At 41.6% G+C, this 22667-nt stretch overlaps 1 protein-coding gene across 1 annotated transcript; it reads right to left on the reverse strand.

Annotated features, from left to right (window-relative positions):
• Positions 1–501: 501 nt before the first annotated feature.
• On the reverse strand, positions 502–19743 carry MFSD2A (MFSD2 lysolipid transporter A, lysophospholipid). Its single transcript, XM_077296160.1, has 14 exons — positions 19411–19743; positions 16940–17068; positions 16665–16789; positions 11181–11304; positions 8943–9021; positions 8701–8855; positions 8035–8125; positions 7801–7922; positions 6737–6820; positions 6271–6354; positions 5818–5930; positions 4685–4828; positions 1169–1345; positions 502–987 (listed from the first exon to the last, which is right to left on the reverse strand). The coding sequence occupies exons 1-14, from the start codon at positions 19480–19482 to the stop codon at positions 933–935; spliced, it is 1554 nt and encodes a 517-aa protein (XP_077152275.1). The 5' UTR covers positions 19483–19743; the 3' UTR covers positions 502–932.
• Positions 19744–22667: the final 2924 nt, after the last annotated feature.

A 22667-nucleotide genomic window follows, 5' to 3' on the forward strand; every position in this document is an offset into this window, starting at 1 on the left:
AGGCTTCTGGATATAAAAGTTCCCTGTTTCTACATGGAGGTCCCATCGGGTGTGCTCTGGTACACATACTCTTGGCAGCACTCCCCATTAAGGCAGACGAGCAGAAGGAGCTCCGATATCCACAATCAAAGCTGTAGCCGGGATTATATTTTCCTCCAAGGCCATTGTGCTACCCAAGTACCAAAGTTAATTAAATCTTGTGCAACACACACATGCATGCTTTAAAACCTGGCACAATTTGGCCATTCATGGTCCAGCTCTGGTAGAAATAATCATTGCATTTTGTGGCCAAATGACAATTTTGGCAATATTTTTTTTCCCCCCATTTAAATAAATGTAAGAATGTATAAAAGTCCATGTGCATGATGCTGACCTCTTCATAGGATAACTTTGAATCATGTCTCCTCATAAATAAGCCATATTAGGTCTACAGGACAATACGATTTGGTTGGATATACATTACTCACATCTTTGTACATGGCAACAGAAACATAAAACATATACAGCATTATATACATTTATTAGGAGCACAAACGACAATATTTATGTACAGTACATACATTACTGAATCTCAGGAATTGGCGTTTAGCAGGCATCCACTACCTGCTAAGATAATATAATTTAGGGGTCAATATAATATAACAGAAATAATTACTTTATCTATTCCCCACATGTCTGTGAAGTCCATATATACAAAACCATTTTGCAAATTTACAGTTAATACATTTACCCTATGTTAGTGCAATTTTCAGCAGGATTGCAGCATTCAGTGTGTGCCAAGCACAGATAGCACCAGGGAGCAGGGTCATGCCCCCAAAAGATGACAGTTCTTAACTCCACAGTGCAGAAATGTCATTCATGGGCTATTACCTACCCCCATAGGGGTAAACTGAACGTCTCTAGAGCTAAACGTTGGCAAGGCACTGCCTGGGTCATACGTGGCTTGCAATCTCTATGGAGTCAGAATCAGAGTCCCGGTCAGAATCTCTGTAGACCAAAAAGAAAGAATTGTCACTTGTTAATATAAGTACTCCTATATACAAAGACAGACAGGTCCGTACACATTAGAAGCATAAGTCACAGAACAAAACCAAATCCTCAATATGATAGCTAGCCATGCCTTACATAAATATGTAAAATCCTGGGTATGCATATAAAAAGACCTCACCTCATGAGCTGCAGAGCTTTCTTGTTTTCTTTCCTCTTTTCTTCATCAATGGGGTATAGTTTAAAGAGTAAAAGCCCAATAAGTATCATTAATATGGGGGCAGCACACACGAGCAATTTCAGAGTTACATCCACTGAGCCTGGCTGATCACAGCTAGCAGTCTTATAGCCTGCAAAACTGGAGTGAAGAATGGACATGGTTAAAAAAAAATCTATTCAACATAAGAAAAGTTAAGAAAGTAACTGGGAAATGCTAAACTGGATACTGAACTTTAACTTCAGAACAATAAGAAACTGGAATTACAAAAAATGCCTCTTTAGTTAATAAATTCACAGCTTTTACAGAAGTCACGTAAAAAAGACAAAACCAACTTTATAATCATTTTGTGGTTCTATTACAATGGAAAGGCCATGAAGTCATGACAAAATTCTTTACAAGTCTTGGTCCATTCCATTTTTATAAGGCACTGATGAACATGCACCAATCAAAACAATGAAATGTGCCCAGTCACGTGGAGTCGAAACGTCCCAGTTGGCTATTAAATAGCATTTTTTCTACTTGACATGGTGTGCCGTTTCCAATTTTTTCACTATATTTAAAAGGACTGGTATGTACCTGGGAGGCTTTGCATCCTATGTTGCTGGTGCTGCTTTTGTCTTTCTTAATATATTTTATATGGCACCCTTGGAAACGTGTGTGCTCATATAACTTTGACCAAGGTTTTTAATTAGCCTGTTAGGGTTATGGCTTGTTCACCATCATCGTTAAAAAAGGCCAGGTGATGCAAATTTCCCTGCTTTATAAAAGCCAGCCTCCTCTAACCTTGTGCCAAAAAAAGGCACACAAAGCAGGAGAAGGGTATAAGAAGATAGCAAAGCAATTTCGAGTTGCCCTTTCCTTAGTTAGAAATTCAATTAAGAAATGGCAGTTAACAGGAACAGTAGCGGTCAAGATAATTTCTGGAAGACCAAGCAAAATTTCAGAGAGAAGCTCATAGGATTGCTAGGGAGGCAAATCCGAAACCCCGCTTGACTGCAAAAGACCTTCAGAAAGATTTAGCAGACTCTGGAGTTGTGGTAAATTGTTCTACTGTTCAGAGACACTTGCACAAATATGGCCTTCATGGAAGAGTCATCAGAAGAAAGCCTCTCCTGCGTCCTCACCATAAAATTCAGCATCAGAAGTATGTAAAAGAACATCTAATCAAGCCTGATGCATTTTGGAAACAAGTCCTGTGAACAAATGAGGTTAAAATAGAACTCTTTCGCCACAATGATCAAAAAGTATGTGTAGAGAAATACGGACACAATTTCAGGAAAAGAATATCTCGCCAATCATTAAGCATGGGGGTGGATCAATCATGCTTTGGGGTTGTGTTGCAGCCAACAACACGGGGGATATTTCATGGGTAGAGGGAAGAATGGATTCAATGAAATTTCAACAAATTATTGATGCAACATATCACCATCTGTAAAAAAAAAGCTGAAGTTGAAAAGAGGATGGCTTCTACAAATGGACAATGATCCTAAACACACATCAAAATCCACAATGGACTACCTCAAAAGGCGCAAACTGAAGGTTCTGCACTGGCCCTCAAAGTCCCCTGATCTGAACATCATTTAAAATCTGTGGCTAGACATCAAAATAGCAGCGCATGCAAGATGACTCACAGGAGTCTCATAGAACTGAAAGAATTTTCCAAGGAAGAATGGATGAAAATCCCTCACACAAGAATTGAAGTACTCTTGGTTAGTTACAAAAAAAAGTGTTTACAGCTGTGATACTTTTAAAAGGGGGTGCTCCTAGGTACTAACCATGCAGGGTGCCCAAACCTTAGCATCAGCTCATTTTCCTTTTTGTAATTTTTAAAATTTAAAAAATAAAAATATATATACACATTGCCTAAAATACAAAGGAAATGTGTCATCTTTAACTTTAGGCCTTTTAGAGATCATTTCATACACAATTTGCTTAACTTTTCACAATTACAGTAATTTTGACCAGGGGTGCCCAAACTTTTAGATGCAACTATAGGGATTGTTTTCTCTCTCAAGAGAGAGCGAAAACAATTTGTTATAGGATATTCCCATAAACCATCAATGCAAGATGCTCTAACTTAGTTGATGATCAACCGATGTTAAAATGTAATATAAAGGTTGTACAGAGTACAAACCTGTATTTACTATATGTTGCCTGTGTTACAAAAGCTTATGCTACAGAATATGTGCAAGTACATTATAGAAAGAAATATATCACCGCAATGTACAGGCACATGGTCAGTTCATATTAATCATATGTCATTGAGTTTTGCTCCAGTAAATGGACCCCATAACTGCCTTTATGGAGCAAGTCAAGATGTCAAAAGTCAAGTTAGTAGATTTAAATACTTTTAAATAATTTTAAATAATTCATCTGAAGCCGCAATGAATGGAGTGAGCTGCTGGTAAACAGAAGATACAAAGTTAAAGGGGTTATCTGGGCATGCAGCATTGATACCTATCTGCAGAATAGTTATTCAATACTTATATTGTCCCACCGATCAGCTAGTTTTGTTCTAACTGGATGTAAACACTGCGGTGAGCAGTTCCATTCAAAGTGTAAAGTGTCTACATCCGGCTGGCCCCAGAGCAAAATACAGCTAATATAGTATTGATGACCTGCAGATAGGTCATAATTACAGTATGCCCGGACAACCCCTTTAGCAGCTTCACAACTGGGCACTTTTCATTCCCCTCCCCCCTCTTTTTCTAAGAGCCATAACTTTTTTATTTTTCCATCCACATAGCTGCATGAAAGCATGTTTTATTCAGGATGAGTTGTTCTTTTGAATGACACCATTCATTATATCATGTGATGCACTAGAGAATTTACCATGTCCACTATATTTTAGAACGGACCTGGCAAAATGATTCTTCATGCCAGTTTGAACATGCAGAGCTGTTTTTTTTAAGTGTGTGTGTGTGGGGGGGGGGGGGGGGGGGGAGAAAGCAAAAAATTGTTGCCATTTTCAGAGACTAGTGAAACTATCAATTTTCGGGATATGGGGCTGTGTGTGGGCTTATTTTTTGCTCCCTGAGCGGACGTTTTTACTGATACCATGTTGGGGGTGGATGTTTTGTTCGTCTTTTATTGCAATGTTTCAGTGTCCAAAACACCGTAATTCTGACGCCTCGATTTTTCTTGTTATGCCGTTTTCCGATCGGATTCACTTATTTTATATTGGACTTTTATGAACGCAGCGATCGCGATATGTGATTTTTTATTTTCGTTAATTGTTTAATTTTTAATGGGGGAAAGGAGTGATGGCTTGAATATTTATTTTTTTCATATTTTTAAAAACGTTTATAATATTTTTATTTACTGCACTTAACAGTCCAATTAGGGGACTTAAAGCTGCGATCGTTTGTACTATACAATGACAAACATTTTTTGGGTGGCTTTGCATCACCACCGCAGTTTATTGTGTACCTATTCCAATAACCCTTCATTGTGAGACCAAAAACTGCACATACTTACTCCAAGCTTAGCGTGGAAATCCCCAATGATACCCCAGAGGCAAATTTGGTGAAGAAAACGTAAAATGAGAAGAAAATGGCTTCATGTCCAGGTGACTCCGGGTTCTTCAAGACAAAGTCATCTATTACATCTGGAAGCATGGACCTGACAGACAGGGAAAAAAAAAATCGAATTATGTCATAAATTAAAATAAAAAGTAGCAAATAGCTGACATGAACAGGTAAAAGGACTTCCTTCAGTTGTATGTTATGCATCCTGCCAATAGAATACCTTATATTGCATGAAATACACAGCAAACATAAGCTTGTCAGAAACATATTGCAGAAGTTTTATACAAGTGCTGGATTTATCTTTCCTTTACCATAAAGGGAATGTTCACAAGTTTCGCAGTTGCTGTGGAAGTTTCTTGTGAACTTTAGTATGTAAAATCCTCAGTACTACGGTACCAGCAACTAGTTTATTTTTCAAGTGTCTGCAGAAAATTTCAGGATGGAACTTGTTATGCGTTGCTTACTTTAGAGTCTGCAGCATGTCAATTTTTTGTGGGAAATTCATCCATAGCAAAGTGGGAGTAGGCGGCAACACAGGAAAAAAAAAGTGCCAAAGAGTGGATTTTGCTGCAGACAGGCTGTGGAAAATTTTCAACAGATCTGCTACATATGAACATACCCTTATGGTTCACTAGCATGCGGATACTCCCTTTACATTCATAAAATCAGCTGTATATTTGCAATATTGGCATTTAAGACTCAGGAGGTTTGTCTTTGCACATCCATTTGGGAAACACACAGCATATCCAACTCTCTAAAAGCATATGTTAAGTAAGGAAATGATGTGAAAATACTACATTTCTGTGCAAGCATAGGAGTCCTCAATGGTGGATAGCTTATAATGGCTAACTGAAAAAAATGGTAACAAATAGCAGCTTTCGAGCTAATTATCACCATCTTTTCTTTTAGCCATTAAAATGGTATCAACCACTTAGGAATCTCAAATTGTAATAGCCAGTAGATAAAATAATAACTAATATGGTACAAAGATATACTTTTCCTGTGTCAGTGCAAGCATGTGAATTTAGCGCTACAATATATCCAGAATATGAGGAAAAACAAGGTAAAACAACCAATTCTCACCATGGCAGGAGAAACGCAGCAGCTACGCTGAGTCCAGCAGCTACGGCAACAATGTAGGTTACTATGAGATTGATCTTCACCACACCAGCAACAATAAGGAACGGGACAACAGACTAGAATTGAATAAGAAAATAAATTGCTATGTAAAAAAAAACAAATAGATTTGCTGTAAAGTAAAGGGATTATGAAAGAGTGCCTGCACATCACACAGCTCACCCACATTTCAAAAAGTAATTGCAGGACGTGGAAGACCCCTGATTATTTCAGCAATGTATATTCTGCATATGAGCATATGATAATAATGTTGAATGCAGGTTTGCCTTGTTTTCTAACTTTCTACCAGTAGGTGGCGACAAAAGCTCAGTCATGACTTTCCATCAAGTCTCTGCCAAGTATAGTCTCACTTCTTCCATACTTCTGCTGGTTAGATTACATTACTCTACTTTTACTCACCGATATCCCAAAATAGACAGCAGTTTTCTTTCCAAACCGAGTCAGAAACCACTGCCAGAATGGCACTGTCAGCGTAGCAGAAATCTAGGCGCAAAGGAAAACCAAAATACCCAAATCAATGAAATAATGAATGAAATACAATACAAAGCAATTCTATTTTTTTGAGAGGTAAGAAAGCCAGAGAGATGTTAGGAAGTACTATCAGTTTACTGTGTACCCACAGATCATCCAGGAAAAGAAAGGAGGAGAGACACAGGAATAAATATGTTCTCCGGCTCACAATAGCCTTCTATCTTGGCATTGCCAGGACAAAAGAAGCAGTGTGTGCGTGGCCGTTCTACCAGCCATCAGCAGTAACAACCATCGCTAACACGTTCGAAATGCCGAGACTGTAACCTACATGGCAAGAAGGATTGTGGTCAAACGAGATTCTGCAACAGTTATATAATGTGTCCCATGTACTCACCATTATGACAAGCAGAATATTCTGGAAGTGCTGGCGGTGTTGCAGTGTACATTTCAAAAAGAGTGCAAAGTTCCCTTCCAGAAGCTAAAATACAGAAAGGAACAGAAACATGTTACCTGGGATGCCACCCACTATTCCCGAGCACTATTCCCAGGCACTATTCCCACTATATCTGGTGCTTTGCCATAACAGACATTCCAGAATATAAACGGATCGTCCGTGCCGGAGGCTGGAAGGAGATGGTATGGGCATAGTCTGGATCTATGATGTGCGGCCATACAGTCATCAGCAATGACAGTCGGTATGTAAACTAACACTGCAGTCTAGATCAGCACATGGTTTATATTATGTACCATCAGCAACTTACATTCACTTCCTTAGGTTCCTAAATAGAGCTCGATTAAATCCACAGATTTATAATGGTCCAGAACTGAATACATTCTACCTACAGGTCGCCAGAATACAGATATTACGTAAAAACAGGAAATCATATTTTTAAAATCGAAGATCCAATCAAAGAATATATAAAAAGTCAGAAATTATTCTATATGGTGTGATCTATGAATAATGAGGAGTTTCTATGGGTTTGCAGGAAAACTTAAAGAAAACAACATATTACCAGAGCATTCAACGGAATGGGGCTGAGCTGCATAACCGGAAAGAGCCCATGGATGGACATGCAGTAAATAAAAAAACTTTTCTTCCCCCTAAACCTGGACAATGCTTTTGATCATTGTTTCATGAAGGGCTATGCATGTGTCACACTGAAGGGAGCTGCCCGGAAAACTTCATCCCATGCCTGGATCTGACCTGAAACACTGCAGTGCTGAAGACTAAAGTGTAATTCTTTGTAATGAGAGAGCTGGAGTGATTCATGTCAGCCATGGTTTGGGCTGCAGGAAACTAATATAAAAGTTCTCTTTATTAAGCAAAGTTAGGTTAGTGAAAAAGGAACTGAAAAAGTAGGACAGACACCGAGATAGCAGAAGCTGTGGAAATGAAACGTAATGTACGCATGAAAGGACTATGTACACATGACATATCCATATAATGCATGGACTTACCATAAAAGCCAATGAAGTGAAAAGAAAGCCGGTGATCAGTTTAATGTAGGGCCCATGACTCATTACTAGCTTCAAGCCCTGCCAGAAGGATATGGGCTGGTCGGTCAAGAGCTCACACGAATCTGCAGAAGAAACAAAAGGCCGAAGTGATACTAGCAATGGTAAACTCAAATATACGTGCAGGACTGCGATCAAATAGATGGGAAATCTGATCTAGCACTAAAATGTACGTACCTCGCCGCTCCTGCACTCCCAATGACAGAACGATGGCACATAGCACATAAATGGCACAGATGACCCCGGCAGCAATCATGTAGGCATTTCTCTGTAGGCATAAATGATTCAATGTGAATTTTTGAAAGGAAGAGAGTGAAGAATTTTACAAATACATTACCACATATATTAACCTAGTATTTAGGAATCACGCTGGTTGACAAATCCAAGCCTCTCCTTTCAGCATGACATGTGCCAGATTAGTCAGATCTCTCCCCAAGGATTCTGTCTGGTTTTTCAAACTATGTGTTCTCTAAAACAGCACAGCATTTCAGAGAGGAACATAGCTGGGTGCAGTCATGCAGCCCGTGCCTGATACATGCTGCCTGGGGTTTGGGCACTATGAATCTAGTGACAGATTCCCTTTAAACATATGCACTGATCAATCTCAGTACATCATCTTGATGGGAGTGATAGCATCAATTGTACACTTAAAGACTTACGATAAAGATGTTTTTCCCTCCTTAATTTAAATTACACAGGTATTACAAGTAAAAGAAATCAGATTATAAAAACTGGACAAATAAAGGAAAGCTCCAAGATTTTTTTATTTATTTTTTGAAACAAATGATCTTGAGGAGCGATGATTGTTTGGAGACATAGTCCATGTAAGACAATGAGGCTCACCATGTTGGTAAGAGACTCTGGTTCTTGAGAAGCAGTAACACTTTCCAGTGACAGGTTTTGGAAGGCGTTGGTCACACATGGGTCTTCTACTTTACCCACAATCTGTCCTTGAATTGCTGTGCCAAGGACAGTTCCCAATACTTCCACTGTCATACCTAAAAGAAAGAATAGCAATGAAAAAGAGCTTTCCAGCAGAAGATTCACAAGGGCTTGCCAGCTGGCTATACAAAGAAGATACGTACGGTATCCTGTAGCAGAGTCCCGGTCACTTTGCTCCTTACTGATAAACATGGTAAGAGCTGAATAAGGCACATGGAAACACTGAAAAGTACAAACAACAGTATGAGAATACAAAACGTATGTCCTGCAATGATGATACAGTAGTAAGCTGAAGTTCATCATACTAAAGTTCTTATTAAAAAGACCGCACTGTGGCCATATTTTCTCATCCGTGATAGGGTCATAATTCCCATCCTGACTATGGGTCTCATGATCAGAACTAACAGCATCAAATATGTCTATGATATTGTTCACTTGCGATATGAATGTGTTCGTGAATAGCAGCTGTATTTTGGATGAGAAAATCCAGCTGCACTACAGTTATGTGAATGAACCCTAAATGCCACATGGCTATACTTTTATTCTATGTATAAAAGCAGTGCTTCCCACCAGAGGGAAGTTTTGAAAAAGTTTTCCTACTGTCCTCTGATGGGGGTCCAGCCCTGTTTATGTCAAGAAATATAGAAATGCAAATACAACTATAAGACCATGCAGATGCAACATTACATTGGGGCAAGGAACATCATTCTGCCACCATTGACACTTCATTATTCTATAGTTAGAAAACAAATCTGCCATAAATAGTGGGGAAAATAATTATTTGATACACTGCCGATTTTGCAAGTTTTCCCACCTACAAAGAATGGAGAGGTCTGTAATTTTTATCATAGGTACACTTCAACTGTGAGAGACAGAATCTGAAAACAAAAAACAGAAAATCACATTGTATGATTTTTACATAATTAAATTGCATTTTATTGAATGAAATAAGGATTTAATCACCTTCCAACCAGCAAGAATTCTGTCTCTCACAGACCTGTTAGTTTTCCTTTAAGAAGCCCTCACACTGTGCACCCCTTACCTGTATTACTTGCACCTGCTTGAACTCGTTACTTGCATAAAACACACCTGTCCTCACAATCATGCTTCAACCTCTTCACCATGGCCAAGACCAAAGAGCTGTCTAAGGACCTCACAGACTAAACTGTGGACATGCACAAGGCTGGGATGGACTACAGGACAATAGGCAAGCAGCTTGGTGAGAAGGTAACAACTGTTGGCACAATTATTAGAAAATGGAGGAAACACACGAGGACTATCAATCTTCATTAGCCTGTGACTCCATGCAAGTTGTCGCTTCGTATCTCAAGGATGATTCAGTGGAAGGCCAGGAATCAGCCCAGAACTACACAGGAGGACCTGGTCAATGACCTGAAGAGAGCTGGGACCACAGTCTTAACATTACCATTAGTAAAACACTATGCCGTCTTGGATTAAAATCCTGCAGGGCACACAAGGTCCCACTGCACACGCCAGCATATGTCCAAGTCCATTTGAAGTTCGCCAATGACCATCTGGATGATCCAGAGGAGGAATGGGAGAAGGTCATGTGGTCAAATGATACCAAAATATAACTTTTTGGTATCTATTCCACTCACTGTGTTTGGAGGAAGAAGAATGATGAGTTACAAGCCCAATAACATGGTCCCAACTGTAAAGCATGGTGGTGGGGAATCATCATACTTTGGGGTGCTTTTCTGCAAAGGGGACAGGACAACTGCACCGTATTGAAAGGAGGATGGATGGGGTCATGTATCGCGAGATATTTGCCAACAACCTCCTTTCCTCAGTAAGAGTATTGAAGATTATTATTAAATTATTATTATTATTATGGGTTGTGGCTGGGTCTTCCAGCATGACAATGACCCGAAACACACAGTCAGGGCAACTAAGCAGTGGCTCAGAAGCATTTCAAGGTGCTGGAGTGGCCTAGCCAGTCTCCAGACATGAACCCAATAGAAAATCTTTGGAGGGAGCTGAAACTCAATGTTACCCAGCGATGGCCCCAAAACCTGAAAGATCTGGAGAAGAACTGAATAGAGGAGTGGGCCAAAATTCCTGCTGCAGTGTGTGCAAACTTGGTCAAGAACTACAGGAAAGGTCTGACCTCTGTAATTGCAAACAAAGGTTTCTGTACCAAATATTAAGTTCTGTTTAATAAAATGCAAATTATTTATGTAAAAATCATATGTGATTTTCAGGATTTTTAATTTTTAGATTCTGTCTCTCACAGTTGAAGTGATCCTATGATAAAAATTACAGACCTCTCCATTCTTTATAGATGGGAAAACTTGCAAAATCGTCAATGTATCAAATAATTCTAAGAACAGTGGGGACCATAAGTAAGTCATGATCCTTACCGTTACAAGAGTCTGGAAGAGGCAGTAGAAGGTAAGGTACCACAAGACCTGACCACTGGTGAATCCAGGCACAAACCAGATGAGGAAATAAGTGATCACTGCAAAGGGTGTAGACAATAAAATCCTGAGGGAGAAGAAAGGAGAACATGAGTAAGGAAAGACATTGCATACTGTAATATTGCCATGATTACCTTTCATCTGTGAATAGGAAACTAACACAACCAGTGTGTCTATGCAAACTAGATGACGCTGACTGGAGGTGGTTTTCATATTTTTATTATGTCTTCCTCTTCCCACAGTATTATTTTACAAAATACTGAACCAGCAGTCAACCCAACCAGTGAGGAGTGAAGGCATTATCCCAGCATGCTCGTGTGCTAACAGAGTGACTTTGGGAACGCTCTAATATGTTCGAGACCCCGAAGCTGCATGTCTCGCGGCTGATTGTTAGGCAATCTCTGCATGTGATGCGGCTGTCTAGCACGCCGAAGACACTCTGTTAGCACCTGAGGGTGCTCGGATAAGACCTTATCTGAGGAAGTTCCTGCATCACTAAACCCAACAACACTGGAACCTGAAGCCACCAATACAGGTACACAAGTGACTGACACCAATGAACCAATCTGCATGTTTATAACTCAGTCTTGGCAACATGCGCTTTCCTTCATGGGATACAATGTATAATATAAGCTTACATGTGACAACCCCAATCTGATGCGTATAGTACAACACTCATTTTAACACCCCACAATATATGCACATTAATTCCAATAATGCCAGCAGTGCTTAAAATCTGAGTTACAAAAAAGACCAGAATGACCAGGTACTATAATATTAATTCATCCAGTTTTACTGGGAGTCACCCATTATTTAGATTTAAATCCTTCCTAACCCAGTCACCCAACCAGTTATAGTGCTGGTGAACACTATCGACATCTAATTCAAAATAACTTTAAAAGGGGTTGTCCCTTCCAAATCTCTACATGTTTCCCCTGGATGGCAATTATGTCCGTAGGAAAGTAGAGTGAAGCAAATGCTAATTTGATGAAGGGATCGCATGATAGCCATTACCGCTGGAACAGCACCGGAGGTGAGAATGTGTTAATATTTTACTAGAAAGAAACCTAGGGATTCAGAAGGGGCTGTTGAGTAGTGGACATCGCCTCTAAGTCAGCACATATTAAGAGTTGTAGTCACATTGGCACTCACTGGCTGACCTCAACTCACAAATATAGAAACGGCTTTGACACTAGAATTGGGCTACCAAAAAATGAATAATTTCCGTGTAATATTGCAGTATATGTCAAGTCGTTTGCACGCAATATATTGACTAGTCACAATTATGAGAAAGTCACAATGATGGGGATATAAAGAGCAACCACAATTCTATATTTGTGTCTAAGCTGGGGAAAGCTGAATACATTTAGACAAAGACCCCTCATGTCTTTGCCACAACCTGCTGCTCAGTTATCACTAAGGTTGACATATCTGTAGATAATAATGGTGGGAATTTACTAACAGATTTAAAACAGTTTTCTGATGAACAAAAAGGGGGGAAAAAAAGTGTGACATTTTTGCATAAGACACATTTGTGATAACATTTGCTTCTTTTTGCCATTTAACACTTCTTTTCAAAAGTGCCAAGAAAATAAGACAATTGGGCGTGGTTGGGTGGGAGGTACACTAATCTACAGACTTAGAGTTCTATTTCTGCCACAGACAGCCCAAGGTGCACCACAATTATTATGAGGTGTGCGACCTTTAATAAAATTTGTTGCATCTTTTTGTAAGAAATTCTCCCTAATAGGACAGGATATTTGGGCTCATGGCATACGGTCACATTACCCAGCCCTTGGTGTGGACATTGTGTGCTGTTAGAGACAGGAAATCCTGTTATGTCACACAGTGAAATCATGCAGGATAACCATCACAGGCGGACCGTCAATGACAAGCCCTGATATAACACAAACACCGCTTTCATAGATTTCAACTTGGAATGAATCACAAGAAGAAGAGCTGACTGACCATATTCTACAGCACAAAGCCATATAATAGCCTATACGAACATTCATACAAGATACAGGTTTCTTTGGGAGAAAATGCTTTATACTTTAATGCAGGTCTGTGGAGTCGGAGTCCGGGAAATTGAGGTGTCGGAGGTTTGGCTTATCAACCCCACAGCCTTGCTTTAATGTTTAAGCACATTTATAGAACAGAGACATTTCAATAGTAAACAGCAGAGCTCGAGTGCATTAATTCACTAATATACACATTAGCCATAAAGGTCCATTTACACTGCAAGATTATCATGAACGAACGTCCTAGGAAGCCGCACTTCCCAATAACCTAGCGGTCTAAATCTGCCACAAACGAGTAGCTGATCGGCGGCCGCTGGTCATCAGATGTCAGAGCACCTTTAGGCTAACGCTACACGTTTCCTGTATATTTGCAGCAAATGCAGATGTAGTAAGATATTTGCAGTGGTTTTCATATTTTGCAATACAATAAAAAACAATGGCGCAACAGAATGCTGCAGATGTGAACAGTTGCAGATTATCCCAGTTTTTCTTTTTTATTTTATTTAAGTATACGTTTCTGAAACCCCATCCGCATGCATTGTACTTTAATTTGTGGCTGGTTTGTTGTTGGAATCTATGACGGAGGTACAACATATCCACCAAGTCTGAACAAGAATGAAATGTACTGTCAGAAAGCAGCAATTAAGCCTAATGACTTCTACAGAAGAACTGTGCAAACAGAATTGCAATCTAAAGAAAAAAATAAAAATCTGAAGAACCCCCCTCCCCCCCAAAACCCCTGTCTATTTATTGCATGCTATTCCTTGTAGCAGCAGCATGCAGTACAGCGTACAGTGAGTGCAGCACACGGGCTCCTGCAGTAAATAATCAGCATCCATCTGCTGTAGGTAACAGCCACTATTATCCTGTGCCCTGTAGTAACCTCAGTCTCAGCTGTCAGTGAATGGCTAAACACTCCCTGCCCTCTGATTGGGTGGGCTGAGCCCCGGCTGTACACACCCAACGTTTTCATTGGCTAAAACAGGTGGTGTGTTGTGCTTATAATCAAGTTACCGCCTTTTTCCATTTTTATACGTTAACTCACTCTTGAACCATGCCTTTGTATGTGATCAGGCGAGGGCCACGTCACAGGCAAAAAAGCGCCCGCGTGCTCTCAGGAGTCACAGAGCACCACGTCTCCCCTAAGATTAACACTTACATGACGACACTTGCACTCATAAAGGGGGAATAATCAGTAATAGCATCATTTTGACTTTAGCATTTACAACAGTATAACATGTGAATGACAGGACTGGGGGAATTATCCCAATCCAGATATGGTCCTCTTAAAACAAATTTAAATTTAGTTCCTGTATAAAGGAAATCAGAATCTCTGGCCTACTTAGGAGTATTCCAGTAAAAGGCGAATGCACAAGTGCACCTTCATGATGTGTATGCGATTCCATATGGAAAGGGTTCTGAATGTTAGCTAGTGGATATATTATATAAATATTATATATATGACCGCTCACAACCTTCCATAGGGTAGATATACAGAGTATTCCATATTGTATGTGTATATTTACCCTATGGAAGATAGATAGATAGATAGATAGATAGATAGATAGATAGATAGATAGATAGATAGATAGATAGATAGATAGATAGATAGATAGATAGATAGATCACACTCAATCTTTCATAGGATTCCAGAACCATTTAAAACACACGCATGGGGTTTGGGCACTTGACCTTTTTGTGACTGTCACATATGTCATACTGATAAAACCCAAAAGAACCCCTGCACTACGGGCTGCCTCCAAGGCTACAAGTTAAACAAACTGTTAATGTACAGTGTAATGTTATGTAAATATAACTTACACCTCTGCCCTCAAGTGATCTCCTTCTGTAGATAAGAGAACCAAACACAGTGACCTGATAACAAGCAGTGACTTTACTACTACACTACCTATTACTCCTGAGTGCCAAGCTTATTTATTGCAAGATCCTGCTAAGTAAGTGATAATGTCCTACCAACAGTTTGACCTACTTTTTATAATTATCTGATGTTCCCAATTCAAATCCTGTAGAGCTTTACTCCATAATTCTTGACTTTTGAAAAAAGAAAGACAAGTCATGCTTATGCCACCAAACACTGATGTCAGGGCCGACCCTCGGGTCCCCCCAGATTTTATTTCCTACTGCTGCCTGGGATCTGTTGGTTATCATTTATACTCAGTGCAAATAGAAAAAAAAACGCTAACTCAACCCACAAAGTACGTCCTGACGCTGGCAATGGTGTGAGGACATAATCTTTTATTGCACGCGCCTCGGCTGCTAGTAGTGTACACTGCGTGTGCACGCTCAGAACAAGAAGAAACTAAAAGGCTGGCAGCAATAAAAATACAGCAGCCGGCCCAAGCATTGCGGACCCCAGGAATCAGCCCGGGGGCCAGAAAACATGTCTCAGCCTACGTGCCTGGGAAACTGTCAGCACAGAATGACTGTTCAATCTGAGTCCCGCTGCTTGGTGCTTCAAGGTGGGGCCAATCATTTATATACATCTCCACTACCCCCACTTCCTTGATTGACAGCTCTGGCTTCATAGACTCAGAGAAGGGAGGAGATAGATGGAAACCAAGCAGGTGGGAATGTGTATAAAAATGTTTGGCCCCTGCACTTGGTTTGAACAGTCATTCTGTGCTGACAGCGTCCCTTTAAACCACTGCTGCTGTAAAATGTCATTGATTACAGATCGCTGTCCTGCAGGCCATTTGAAGCTGACAGCAGACATTAGACAGCTGTCGGCCTAACATCGTTGAACCTACCGCCATCTCTCGCGACTATCCATATACAGGAACGATAAGTCTAGCATTCCAGTATTGTCTATGAGAGTCAATGCCAAAGTCATCAAGTAGTTCAGCTTAGATCCTTGACGAAAATAATAGAAACGGCAGGATCCTTCTCTCCCTCAACAGGACAGAGATGCAATCAGTGTACTGTCCGTTTTGTAATGGGTAAGGAAACCTTCACAAATTTTATTTTTTTGCATCCGTGATGAAACACTGATAGCAAACACTGATCAAATGCCGATTAAATCACACTCATAACACTGTTAAACCCCCCTCCCCCCAAAAAAAGGTCAGTTTAATAACATACATGAAAAAAGGTTAACAACTGAACAAGACCTTAGTTGTGTGTTCCACTAGTTGAAGAAAAATCACCCCACTGCATGGAAGAATTCCAAATTACGCAAGGATACAAATAATTTGCTTTCACGTTACATAATCTTTCTTCTGCATTTACATCCAATGACATATTCAGAATTTTGATGGCTTCCCATTATTTCACAGCAAACATACTGACAGTGTAACTCCAATGGGAACCAACAGAATTCTGAACGCTCATTTAGATGCGAATGTAATGGAAAATCAGTATAAAATATAGTTTTCACAATGTCACTTACCAAGGCATCAATCGGCCAAATCCTGTCCAATTGCTTTTACTGACAAAGAATCCCACCAATGGGTCTGTGATAGCATCCCACACCCGTCCAGTAAAAAGAATGATGGAGGCATGGAAAGGCGTCATCTAGAGTTAAAGGAAGAAGGTGTGAAAGTCTGTAAAGCGCAGAGGAATTAATGGTGCTATATAAGGGAGTAGAATAAATAAATAAATAAATAAATAAATAAATGACCGCAGAGGCGATAGGTCTATATTACAGTATAACTGAGCACGTACCTGTACCACTTCCAAGAGGTAGATTTGCAGGAAGAATCCCAGGGCACAGCCGGTAATTTGATATGGCGCACCACCAATGGCATAACATATTTTACTGCATATGGACAGCTTGTGCTTCCCTTGTCGGCCCTGTAGTATATAAAAGAGAAAGGTGTGAAAGATTTGTTTTTTACCCGCATATGACAATGTAGAACCATAACATACAAATCAAAGGGGATGAAGAGCTCTCGGCTAACAAGTATGTTAAAGCCTTATTCTCCTGCAAAGGAGCAGCACATGCCAATGACAGAATATAAAGAGTCACAAATAACCAGACTGCATTGAATAAAATATACTGTACGTAACATATCTGGGACATATAAAGGGAGACTGCCTCTGTTTAATTCATTTAGGATCCACCGCATGCAATGAAATGGAGCAAGATGCCATATTCTGCAGAAGATACCAGAGGAAGTTGTTGCATAGACTGTGGTGAAAACTTCCGCTACCGTGCAGGACGTATATGCAGCACACGGCGAAAATGTCACAGAACTACCTTACACACGGGAACCTGTAGATTTATACTAGACAATAATACAAGTATAACCGAAAATTATTTATTTCTATATTTCCCACATAAAGGGCCGCCTGTGCATACATCCTTAGATAATAGGTATATTTCCAGGAGCTCACATGGACTGGCCACATTTTAGCTTTGAATTCTGGATACAACATCCGGTACCCCGTGGTTCTTCAGTAGGATGAACAGTACCCCTCCTCACATGTAAAGCGCCATGGAATAAATGGCGCTATAATAATAAACAATAATAATATCAACCCTTTGTCTGCTTAGGATCCCTCTTAGGGTATGTGCACATGATGTTTTTTAAGGCCATTTCCACCTGGAATACACCTGAAAAAGTACAGCAAAACATGGACATAATGCACAGCAATGTCAGAACAATATCGCGGTGCACATCTCTTATTATGTCGCTCCTATTAACCACTTCAGGTTTCGAAAACTCTGGAACGGTTAAAAGTAGTAACTTGTTCGTTATTCCACATACCCCTTATTTGGCAAAGTGGTGTGCTAGCACAAAGAGCTGCTCCCATATTTTAACATGGTCGCCCATTGACTTCCCTTGTGTTGTTATAGGTCAGTGTGACAGTTTCTGGCTGACAGACCCCCCACCCCCCCATCATCAGCTGTCCTGTGAGCGGCAACTAGAAAGGGAGTTGTTCAAGCAGGACATCCCCCTTCATATATGTATGGATATATGCCATATACTATTGTGCAATAGTCAAGCTTGCTGAAATGACAAAATGTGAATCTTAATTTATGTAAATATTGAACATGACAAATTTTGCATGTCACATGGATATTATGTGACAGACACACTGCATTGATATTGTGTGCATTTTCCAATCATTTTCACTAAAACTTGACTCTTAACATGTGGACATCCCAGCAGTAGTGAGCGCAGCTAAAATCCCTTTATAGTCTTGCCACGGAGCGGCAGATTTGTGGGCGCAGCCCTGTCAGGCTGGTACGAGTCCTCCTTATATCACTCTGAATGGTATGCCCTCTAATAACCTCCGCTGGAGGGAGGGGGATCATATCTTACCATTCTGGAGCTACAGCTATGTTTTACTATTCTTTACCTGGCTCATATAATTGAATGGAATGTTATTATAGTTTCCTACATTTTATTTCTGTATTTTATATATATTTGTAATAAACATGAGATGACAAATATAGGCAGATCTTTTATTCTGTGTCTTTATCAGATGAACATCCATCATATATAGAGGATGCAATCTACACAGTATAGCAAGTACGTGTCGTTACTGATCGCAGGCACGTCTGCCACTCCAGGACGTATATATACACAGAGATAAGTGTAGCGGCTGCCCGTAGCAACCAGAAACCCCAGTTGGGTGCCAGCGTCAATGTCCCAGTTGTCACCCATCTATACACTTCCCTATAACTCTCCTTTGCCCCACAGGGTCACCGCCGTGATATGTTACTGGGGACAATTCCTGGCTACGGTTGCTATAGTGACCGTCCGGGAATTGCGCCAGGAAGAGACTTGACACTTTTAGAATAAAACAGCATCATTGTTCTGCCACGCTGGGATAATGAACAATAGGGAGGGATGTAGAGGAATGCCGTGCCCTCACTGATACCCACTGGGACAATGCCCTTATGTTCCCACAGGTCGCCACCGACAGGTCCCGCCGTCCACGTCAGACACCTCCTGACAGACCGGCCATAGGAAACTAGTGCATCCCTGGAAAGTACGGCGTGTCCCTGACAGGCAGCCATAGGAAAGAACTTGACCTGCTTCAATGACAGGGCGCAGTCACATGTAGCGCAGGCTGCACCGTGTACCGGGCGGAATCACTGCCACTGCCGCCGCCCTCCTGCTCCCGGTGCTGGGAGCCCCGCTGTCTGTACTGGGTGCAAAGACATTGGGGAATCCCGAACGTACCTTCTCCGTGGATTTCGGCTGCTCCGGCCCCAATAAGCCGGCACAGGACGTGCTTTCAGATTGCTTCTCCATCCCGGGCACGCTCCGGCGGTGTCCGCAGATGGCAATAGTCGGTGTACTAGTCCGGTCTGGGGATGTGGCCGCTCCTCACCTCCGGGACACGCCGCCGCCCGCTGTCCTCGGCTCACTGATTCTGGCACATGAATGAAACGCTGCCGGCAGTCACGCCCACCCGAGAGCTGAGAGCTCTCCTAACTCACACCCCTCCGTGTCAGCGAGTCTGTGTGGGAGATAGGAGCCAGCGTGTATGGGAGGTATCATAGAGCTAGGTGTGAGGCATCATGGAAACATCCCTGGTAGTCTGGTGTGAGGTTATAATAGAACATCCCTGGTAGTCTGGTGTGGGGATTATAATAGAACATCCCTGGTAGTCTGGTGTGGGGGTTATAATAGAACATCCCTGGTAGTCTGGTGTGGGGGTTATAACAGAACATCCCTGGTAGTCTGGTGTGGGGGTTATAATAGAACATCCCTGGTAGTCTGGTGTGGGGATTATAATAGAACATCCCTGGTAGTCTGGTGTGGGGATTATAATAGAACATCCCTGGTAGTCTGGTGTGGGGGTTATAATAGAACATCCCTGGTAGTCTGGTGTGGGGTTATAATAGAACATCCCTGGTAGTCTGGTGTGGGGGTTATAATAGAACATCCCTGGTAGTCTGGTGTGGGGGTTATAATAGAACATCCCTGGTAGTCTGGTGTGGGGGTTATAATAGAACATCCCTGGTAGTCTGGTGTGGGGGTTATAATAGAACATCCCTGGTAGTCTGGTGTGGGGGTTATAATAGAACATCCCTGGTAGTCTGGTGTGGGGGTTATAATAGAACATCCCTGGTAGTCTGGTGTGGGGGTTATAATAGAACATCCCTGGTAGTCTGGTGTGGGGGTTATAATAGAACATCCCTGGTAGTCTGGTGTGGGGGTTATAATAGAACATCCCTGGTAGTCTGGTGTGGGGGTTATAATAGAACATCCCTGGTAGTCTGGTGTGGGGTTATAATAGAACATCCCTGGTAGTCTGGTGAGGGGTTATAATAGAACATCCCTGGTAGTCTGGTGTGGGGTTATAATAGAACATCCCTGGTAGTCTGGTGTGGGGATTATAATAGAACATCCCTGGTAGTCTGGTGATGGGTTATAATAGAACATCCCTGGTAGTCTGGTGAGGGGGTTATAATAGAACATCCCTGGTAGTCTGGTGAGGGGTTATAATAGAACATCCCTGGTAGTCTGGTGTGGGGTTATAATAGAACATCCCTGGTAGTCTGGTGTGGGGGTTATAATAGAACATCCCTGATAGTCTGGTGTGGGGGTTATAATAGAACATCCCTGGTAGTCTGGTGAGGGGATTATAATAGAACATCCCTGGTAGTCTGGTGTGGGGGTTATAATAGAACATCCCTGGTAGTCTGGTGTGGGGGTTATAATAGAACATCCCTGGTAGTCTGGTGTGGGGGTTATAATAGAACATCCCTGGTAGTCTGGTGTGAGGCATCATGGAAACATCCCTGGTAGTCTGGTGTGGGGGTTATAATAGAACATCCCTGGTAGTCTGGTGTGGGGGTTATAACAGAACATCCCTGGTAGTCTGGTGTGGGGGTTATAATAGAACATCCCTGGTAGTCTGGTGTGAGGCATCATGGAAACATCCCTGGTAGTCTGGTGTGGGGGTTATAATAGAACATCCCTGGTAGTCTGGTGTGGGGGTTATAATAGAACATCCCTGGTAGTCTGGTGTGGGGGTTATAATAGAACATCCCTGGTAGTCTGGTGTGGGGTTATAATAGAACATCCCTGGTAGTCTGGTGTGGGGATTATAATAGAACATCCCTGGTAGTCTGGTGAGGGGTTATAATAGAACATCCCTGGTAGTCTGGTGTGGGGTTATAATAGAACATCCCTGGTAGTCTGGTGTGGGGATTATAATAGAACATCCCTGGTAGTCTGGTGATGGGTTATAATAGAACATCCCTGGTAGTCTGGTGTGGGGATTATAATAGAACATCCCTGGTAGTCTGGTGAGGGGGTTATAATAGAACATCCCTGGTAGTCTGGTGAGGGGTTATAATAGAACATCCCTGGTAGTCTGGTGTGGGGTTATAATAGAACATCCCTGGTAGTCTGGTGTGGGGGTTATAATAGAACATCCCTGGTAGTCTGGTGTGGGGGTTATAACAGAACATCCCTGGTAGTCTGGTGTGGGGGTTATAATAGAACATCCCTGGTAGTCTGGTGTGAGGCATCATGGAAACATCCCTGGTAGTCTGGTGTGGGGGTTATAATAGAACATCCCTGGTAGTCTGGTGTGGGGGTTATAATAGAACATCCCTGGTAGTCTGGTGTGGGGGTTATAATAGAACATCCCTGGTAGTCTGGTGTGGGGGTTATAATAGAACATCCCTGGTAGTCTGGTGTGGGGGTTATAATAGAACATCCCTGGTAGTCTGGTGTGGGGATTATAATAGAACATCCCTGGTAGTCTGGTGATGGGTTATAATAGAACATCCCTGGTAGTCTGGTGAGGGGGTTATAATAGAACATCCCTGGTAGTCTGGTGAGGGGTTATAATAGAACATCCCTGGTAGTCTGGTGTGGGGTTATAATAGAACATCCCTGGTAGTCTGGTGTGGGGGTTATAATAGAACATCCCTGATAGTCTGGTGTGGGGGTTATAATAGAACATCCCTGGTAGTCTGGTGAGGGGATTATAATAGAACATCCCTGGTAGTCTGGTGTGGGGGTTATAATAGAACATCCCTGGTAGTCTGGTGTGGGGGTTATAATAGAACATCCCTGGTAGTCTGGTGTGAGGCATCATGGAAACATCCCTGGTAGTCTGGTGTGGGGGTTATAATAGAACATCCCTGATAGTCTGGTGTGGGGGTTATAATAGAACATCCCTGGTAGTCTGGTGTGGGGGTTATAATAGAACATCCCTGGTAGTCTGGTGTGGGGTTATAATAGAACATCCCTGGTAGTCTGGTGTGGGGATTATAATAGAACATCCCTGGTAGTCTGGTGAGGGGTTATAATAGAACATCCCTGGTAGTCTGGTGTGGGGTTATAATAGAACATCCCTGGTAGTCTGGTGTGGGGATTATAATAGAACATCCCTGGTAGTCTGGTGATGGGTTATAATAGAACATCCCTGGTAGTCTGGTGAGGGGGTTATAATAGAACATCCCTGGTAGTCTGGT

The sequence above is a fragment of the Ranitomeya variabilis genome, chromosome 3 (genome assembly GCF_051348905.1).
Source record: "Ranitomeya variabilis isolate aRanVar5 chromosome 3, aRanVar5.hap1, whole genome shotgun sequence".
NCBI lineage: Eukaryota > Metazoa > Chordata > Amphibia > Anura > Dendrobatidae > Ranitomeya > Ranitomeya variabilis.

Coding starts and splice junctions, on each gene's coding strand:
- MFSD2A (XM_077296160.1), bottom strand. CDS start 19,482: ATGGAGAAGCAATCTGAAAGCACGTCCTGTGCCGGCTTATTGGGGCCG. Junction 8,126..8,700: donor CAGAGTCTCTTACCAACATG/GTGAGCCTCATT, acceptor TTATGCCTACAG/AGAAATGCCTACATGATTGC. Junction 1,346..4,684: donor ATTTCCACGCTAAGCTTGGA/GTAAGTATGTGC, acceptor TCTTCACTCCAG/TTTTGCAGGCTATAAGACTG.